This window comes from Hydra vulgaris, chromosome 01 (genome assembly GCF_038396675.1).
Source record: "Hydra vulgaris chromosome 01, alternate assembly HydraT2T_AEP".
Lineage (NCBI taxonomy): Eukaryota > Metazoa > Cnidaria > Hydrozoa > Anthoathecata > Hydridae > Hydra > Hydra vulgaris.
In genome coordinates, this window is record NC_088920.1 from 30,812,501 (window position 1) to 30,820,474 (window position 7,974).

Below are 7,974 nucleotides of genomic sequence, written 5' to 3' on the forward strand. Positions count from 1 at the left end.
TTTCTTGTTTTGATTTACATAAATTATAACTTTTTAGATTATTGGTAGATTAAAAGAATTAACAATGGTAACGGTATCTAATTTATTTCAAGTACTTAATCACAACAATTTAAAAAATTTAAATATGGAATTTAAGATAAATTAGCATAGTTCAAATTAAATTTTTAATGATGGTTTAATGATGACTATATAACTTTATTATTCATTATAGCTATATATAAGTAACTTAATGTTTAATTATTTGTAGTCATGTGGCTTTCGAATTTTAGAATATGTCATTGAAAGAGTCCAGCAACGAAGAAGTGTTTGAAATGTTAAAGGAGCCTTTATTTGAGTAATTTAAATATAAATTTATATATAGTTCCTTCCATTTCTCTATATAAAAAAAAAAGAAATATTATATATAAATAATTGTTAATCATAAATACTTCGACATAAAGTTATGATATGTGTTATGAATTGTTATATTTTATAGATCTAATAAATGTGCTAACAGTTTAAAATTGCTGGTATGATTTATTTTGGTGATGATAATCATTATTTTTTTATTTTCTAATAATTTGTTAAATAAATGTTAAATACATGCATTTTAACTTAAGTTTTGGAAATAATTTTTTTATTAGAAGGTTTAAAATATTTTTATAAAGGATTTAAACATTATAGAATTTTTAAAGAATGTAAAAGTTAATCAGTTTAAGTCTTGGCCAATTTTAGTTTATAAAATATAGTATTTCTCTTTATATGCCATGCAATGCACCATAATTAGATAATTGACTTTTAAGTCAACTAAAATTTTCAGCATTTTAGTTAATTAACAGTTAAATTTCTCAGATAAAATTGTTTATAAAAATGTACTCAAATATGTTTTTATTTCAGGATGATAATGTTGAAAATAGTAATGAAGAAGACCAGAATATGCCAGTTTGTTTACATAATTTTGTATTTAAATTAATATAATTACTTTTTTTTTTTTAATATACCTTGAGCATTTAGGCAAAATTTTACTTAGGTTGTTAAAGAAGTTCATAGAACTTTATCTATAAAGATACAATGAGACAGGAAATAATTTAATATTTATATATCATTTTAAACTGTGTTTAGTTATTACATTTTAGGTACTTGTTGAAATATTTGAATGTTAATTAAAAAAGTTATTTAAATTTTATTATATATGTTTAAAATAAAAAATTAAAGATGGAAAAATTTGAATATCGAGGATATATTAAAACCCATGCTCTGCTTAGGGTTTCAGCACAAGCCATAACTGATGAATTGGTTTTAGTTCATGGTGACCAAGCTCCAAAATATAGTACAGTTGCCAAGTGGGCTACTTTATTTAAAGATGGTAGAGAGATTCTAAGAGATGATCCTTGCTCAAGGTGCCCTTAAACCACGTATACAGCTGAGAGTAGAAAATGTATGTGAGCCATAGCCATTATTGAAGAAAATCCGCATGCAACACATGATATAATTGAAGCCCTGACATCAATCAGTTGTTTTACAATCAACAAAATCATTAACAGTGCACTTAAAAAAAGAAAATTAACATCGTGTTGGATACCCCACGAGTTAATCGATCAAAATCGCAAGAATAGATTTGAAGCATGTAAGGCTAATTTAGCCCTTTTCAGAAACGGCCCATGGAGACTTAGTGATATTATTACAGGGTATAAGTTGTGGTTTTATTTGAGACAAGTTGGACACAAGTTGGCTAAGGCTAGTTGGGTCGGTGAAGGTGAAAGTCCAAGAACTATAGTAAGATGCGACAGATTTCAGCTGAAAAACATGTTCTACATCTTCAAAACAACAAGTGTTGTTCATTTGGGTTATGTTGAAAAGGAAGACACCGTTGCTAGCGAATATTATATAAAAAGTTGTTTGAAACCTCTTATATGCGAAATAAATAATAAAAGACAGGCTCTCAAAATTTCAAATTTCTCCATGATAACACTCGACCTCATTTGACTCAAACCATCACAAATTGTCTAAACCAAGCTGGAATTACAATAATTCACCACCAAACATACTCACCTGACTTAGCTCCATCCGATTATTGGCTATTTGACTTGATAAAAAAAAATCTTGACAATGATACTGATGTCAAAAGTAAAAAACTTGCACAACAAAGCTACTTCAAAGTATACCCAAAGAAGAGTATAAAAAAATGTTTGACAAATGGCTTGAGAGGATGCAACTTTGTATAGATAATAATGGACATTATTTTAAACATTTAATAAAATAAAATTAATAAGAAACTCTTTTTTTTTAATTATTATTATAGGGGAGTTCTATGAACATTCCTAACGACCTAAGTATTTACACAAATCCATGGATTGTTGACAGTTATTTATATACAATCAACTTTATTGTCACAGACTGGGTAATAAGAGTTAAGACCTGTATACAATCAGAATGCCTACATCATAGATATATAGTTGTTAATTATAATTTTAGAATTTATTTAAATATCCTGCTGAGTTTAAAGGCCCTCTACTTGCCATAGATAAGGTTTAAAAAAAAAATTTAGTTGCAGTTTTAATTTGTTTAATTTTCTTTAGAATTTTTTTCTCATATAAAATTGTTTATAAAAATATAAACGAAAATGTTTTTATTTCAGGATGAGAATGTTAAAAATAGTATTGAAGAAGACCAGAACACGCCAGTTTGTTTACCTAACTTAGTATTTAAATTAGTTCAATTACATTAGTTTGCATAATTTAAATAAAAATCTAAAAAACACGGAATATGATTTTTTTTTTTAATATACCTTAAGCATTTAGACAAAATAATATTTAAATAAACCAATGAGTTATTTACACTTATTTATATATAATTGACTTTATGTATTATTAATACAGACTGGGAAATAAAATTTTTGACCTGTATTTAATAAAAATGTCTGTATAATAGATTTATAGTTGTTAATTATATTTTTAGAATTTAACTAAGTGTGCAGAAGAGTTTAAAGGCCCTGTACAAGCCGTATATGAGGTTTTTTCAAATAAAAATTCAGCGAAAGTTTTTAATTTATTCAATTTTGTTTAGAAATTTAATGATATATATATATATATATATATATATATATATATATATATATATATATATATATATATATATATATATATTATATATATATGCATGTTTGTTTCATTTTTCTTACATGCCTTTAAAAAAGGATGGTATAAACTTATGGTATAAACTTTGATATTTTACAATTTACAAACACATATAACATTTTAAAGTTTAGCCTAAATTTATAATTTTAGGATATTGAAAATATGTTTTCTGATGGTGAATTCGATGTAAATATTTCAAAATTAAATATTATGATAAATTTTTTTTATTTATTTGTTTGACTCTGATAAAATATATTAACATAATAATTTTAGTTTCTTATTGAGAAATCTTTGCCACACCAAGAAATTGGTAATGTTCATGTTGATAATAATGTAAGTTTGTTATAAATTTGTTTTCAGAATTTAATTAATAAAAAAAAACTTTTTATGTTGTATAAATATTACTTTTTGTTGTTACTTTAGAAGTTTCTTACTTCAACACCAAATAAAGTTTTTACCTACAAATTAAAATTACGGGTATCTAGAAAATTTTCAAAAGTAGTAAAATTTTAAATAATATTATTTGTTAAAGTTATAAATATATTAAAATCTTTTTTTTTTGCATATAGATTTGAATAAATTTTTTAAATCCTAAAATCTGTTAAATCTTTTATATATTATCTAGGCTAGAATAGAAACTCCAGCCTCGCCATTAAATGAAGTATGTTTTTCGATTTTTGTATCTCCTAATTTTACAAGTTACTGATGAATCCATTACATGCCAGTTTTATTATCAAACAGTTTTTTATAAATTATAATTCCATTACAATATCTATTTCAGACCGAAAATGCTGAGACCAGCGCTGAAGAAGACAGTGGCTTAGAAATACATTTAATCAATGTAAATACTTCATGTTATTTTACATTTTTGTTACATTTTCATTCAATGAAAAGTTGTTTTTTTTTAATCTTTATTTAGAGTTTTTGTTGATGTTGAGCAAGATGTAGATGAGGTTGATGTATGATGTATTTCTATATCCTCTTAATTTATAACAATAACTTTATTGTGTATATATAAATATATAAGTTAAAGGTTATAATAAATTTATTTTTTTCAAAGATTTTATGTTTACATTAATCAACTTATTTTAGAATGACAGTAGTGATGGCGATTATCAACCAAGCAACCTAAGTTTAAGTAGTGATGGGAGTAGTGATGAAAATGAGGAAGCAAATGTTTCAATAGAAAGGGGTGATGTCAGTGTATCAACTATCCATAAAGAAATTCCAAAGATAAACACCATGCTGCAAGATTGCCAAGCTTCTTGTACCTATTCTGATGTCAGCAGTTCTATGACACCAAAATTAAATAACTATGAGCAGATTGTAAACTCTATTGAAAATTTAACTGAAGCAATTGTCTGCAAAAGTAAGGGTGATGCTGTTGGTAAATAATTTATTGTTTTTTTAATAACTGTTTAATAGTTTAATTGTTATAAGTTTAATAATTGATTAATAATTTAATGGTTAATAGTTTAATTGATAATTTAGTTGTAAAAAAATAAAGATATTTATTAACTTCAAATTCATTTCACTCTTAAATTATTTATTTTAGGGTAATTACAATAGAATAAAATTTTAAAAATAATTTTAGGTATTCCAAAAAGAAAAAGTGGTCATAAAATGCACTTTTGTTTATATTGTAAAAAACGTGTTTGGAATCCTCCTCGTCATTTTATGAATATTCATAAATCAGAAGATGATGTTAAGGAAGCTCTATCACACCCATTAAGAAGTAAAGAAAGGTCTCATGCTTGGAAACTAATTACCAGGCAAGGGGATTACCTAGCTAATATAAATCTTCTTAAAGATAATCAAAATAATCTTTTTGTTGTCAGAGAGTCATCAGCCAAAGTAATGGAGCTTGTACCTTGTATAAACTGTCATGGAATGTTTAATGCTAAAACTCTTTACAAACATGCTAAAAACTGTAAACCAAAATTTTTGGAAATAACTTCAAATAAAAATTTATCTTCAAGTCGAGCTATGCTTGGTGTTGCTGTAGGTGATAAGAAGTTTGGTGAAGTGCATGAGCTCATACTATCAAAAATGAAGCGGGGCGATCTTCACCTTATTATTCGTAATGACAATTCATTATTAATGTACGCTGCTGTTGAGATGCAAAAAAAACAAAAAGATAGATATCATGATATTAGGTATTCTTTGCGTTGCCTTGCTCGAATCTTGCAAATATTTCGAAGGAATGATATGCAAGAAAATGCTGTTGCAAGTTTGTTGGTGTTACCGGAAAATTTTGATCTTATTACTTCAGCAGTCAAAATTCTTTCTGAATATAATGGCCCTAGAGATATTGGGAAACCAAATACTTTTCTAAAGGCAGGATTTTGTTTACGCAATCTAGCACTTACTGTAAGAGCACTTGCTTTGAGAGAAAACTGTAATATTAAAATCGAAAAAATAAGAAACTTTTTAGAGTTATATGATAGTGACTGGCAAGTTATGGCAGGAAATGCAAGGTCAACTTATGAATCTGATAAAGCTAATCAGCCTGAAGAACTGCCATTGGAGGGTGATATAATGATTTTAAGGAAACACATTTTGGATGAAATGAGAGACTGTGTTTATCGCATTGAGTCTTCTAGTTTTTCAAATAAAGATGTTAAACAACTTGCTAAATTAACTTTGACACGAGTACTAACTTTTAACGCTAGACGTGGTGGAGAAGTATCAAAATTAAAACTTTTGCAGTGGCAAGGTGTTGAGGATGGAAGATGGAAAAGGCGAACCGATATTGACAATCTTGATGACCTTGTAGAAAAAATTCTTGCTGATCGTATGCAGGTTTGCTATATTGAAGGGAAAAATAAAAAAGGGAAAAGTAAAAATGCTTTGGTGCCTATACTTTTTACCAGTGAAATGATAGAGGCCATAAGGTTAATTGTAAAACATAGGTTGTATCTAGAGGCTCATGATAGTAACCCTTATGTTTTTGCATACGGTGAATTTTATTTAAAAGGTTGGGATACTCTTCAAAGCATAACTAAGAGTGTTTCAAATCTTCAAAAGCCAAGACTTATAACACCTACAAGAACACGCAAACTTTTGGCAACAATGATGCAGCTATTAGATATGAATGATGCTGAATTAACATGGCTTACAAATCATTTTGGTCATACTAAAGATGTTCACATGAATTGGTATAGAAAGGAAGACGCTACCATAGAGCTGACCAAAGTAGCAAAAGTTCTTGTAGCTATTGATGATGGGAAATCTGTAAAGAACAAGAAGATTGATGATGTTCTTAAAGAAAATAATAGAGTTTTAGAAAATAACTCTCATGTTGTTAGTGCTTCAATGGGTAAACAGTCAGGTAATAGTTAATGGTAATATTTAACAATAAAAATTTTCAATTGTTTTTACATGGCTTAAGTGTTAAGGAATAAAAACACTTTATGCTGCAATACTCTGTTTTCTTATTTTATTTGATAAATGTGTTTCTATAGAAAAAAGAAAACAGTACACACCAAATAATAACTGTGAGGACATGCTAAAACCTATTAAAAAGGTATTAATTGCTATCACAACTGGTTTAAATGTAGTGTTATGAAAATAGTTTTCAAGTTTGTAAACTTTTTAAAAATTGCAACTTATTAAAATATGTTTATTAATTTATAGAAAAAGACATGGGAAACATGGACTGAGGAGGAAAATGATGCAATTAATAAAGCTTTTCGAGCTCATTTATTACAGAAAAAGATACCTCAATTGCACGAGGTGTTGCTAGCAATTAAAAACTTTCCTATTTTGGAAAAAAGAGGACATAAAAAAATTAAAGATAAAGTTAGAAACAATATTTTAAGAATGTAAAAAGTAGCTTTTTATACTAACTATACTGTAATGTAAAGATTTCACCTAAAGTGTTTTAATGACATTTAAATAAGCGAAAATAGTTTGTAGTTTGTAATAAACTGTTTTAGTAATTTCAGTTCTCTAATTTTAGAGAGTTAATTATTAGATAATCTCTTAGACTGGAGTTATTTATCGGATTAATTTCAAGACAAGAGTTATTTATTAGATTAATTTCAAGACTAGAGTTATTTATTAGATTTATCCTAGACTAGAGTTATTTATTAGATTAGTTACTAGACTAGAGTTATTTATTTGATTAATTTCAGGACTAGATTTATTTATTAGATTAATCCTAGACTAGAGTTATCTATTAGATTAGTTTCTAGACTAGAGTCATTTATGACATTAATTACTAGAGTAGAGTTATTTATTACATTAATTACTAGACTAGAGTTGTTTATAAGATTAATCCTTGACTAGAGTTATTTATTAGAATAATTTCTAGCCTAGATTTATTTATTATAAATATCAGATTTTATTGAAGGTCCCACAAAAGTAACTGTCTTTCCTCTTCTTTTTGTTTTATTTTATTTATTTATTTGATTAATTTAAAATAAAAAAATGTAAAATGAAATGATCATTTAGAATTTTCATTGAAGAAGAATCCTATTACATGATCTAGGGTCATATGATTCAATATTTGAAATGGCATTCCATATGCAGGTCCGATATAGATTTCTTAACATTGCAAAGATAAAGGAAACATGTTAGAAAAATATGTTTTAGTTAAGGTAGTTAAATTTTTCGACTCGTAAGAATTTATCTATTGCTACTTCTTTTACGTATTTTTACATTATGTTAATAAGTTAATAAAATTGTCTTATGTTAAAACCAAATTGATTTTTCTTTTTTTAGGGAAGTTTCTACATAATTATGACGCGTATTTTAAAAATGATTTCATTAGGTGAAACTCAGTGAAACTCTGATTTTTACCTTTTAAATCATAAATTAATAGCTATAGAAAAAGACTACACAAGTGAAAAGGAAC

At 26.5% G+C, this 7,974-nt stretch overlaps 1 protein-coding gene and 1 long non-coding RNA gene across 2 annotated transcripts; both read left to right on the plus strand.

The window, feature by feature from the left end:
* The first annotated feature begins 2,465 nt into the window (after positions 1-2,465).
* LOC136074864 (uncharacterized) lies at positions 2,466-3,449 on the plus strand. The gene is made up of 4 exons (XR_010635514.1): positions 2,466-2,508; positions 2,618-2,680; positions 3,267-3,302; positions 3,390-3,449. It is a non-coding gene; the product is annotated as an uncharacterized LOC136074864 (long non-coding RNA).
* Positions 3,450-3,772: 323 nt separating this feature from the next.
* Positions 3,773-6,944, plus strand: LOC136074327 (uncharacterized). The gene is made up of 6 exons (XM_065786632.1): positions 3,773-3,777; positions 4,036-4,075; positions 4,209-4,503; positions 4,711-6,447; positions 6,581-6,642; positions 6,753-6,944. The coding sequence occupies exons 1-6, from the start codon at positions 3,773-3,775 to the stop codon at positions 6,942-6,944; spliced, it is 2,331 nt and encodes a 776-aa protein (XP_065642704.1).
* Positions 6,945-7,974: the final 1,030 nt, after the last annotated feature.

Bases quoted from the DNA above. Each gene is read 5' to 3' on its own strand.
- LOC136074327 (XM_065786632.1), top strand. The intron at 4,504-4,710 runs GTAAATAATTTA...AAATAATTTTAG, and splicing joins AAGTAAGGGTGATGCTGTTG to GTATTCCAAAAAGAAAAAGT. The intron at 6,643-6,752 runs GTATTAATTGCT...ATTAATTTATAG, and splicing joins TGCTAAAACCTATTAAAAAG to AAAAAGACATGGGAAACATG.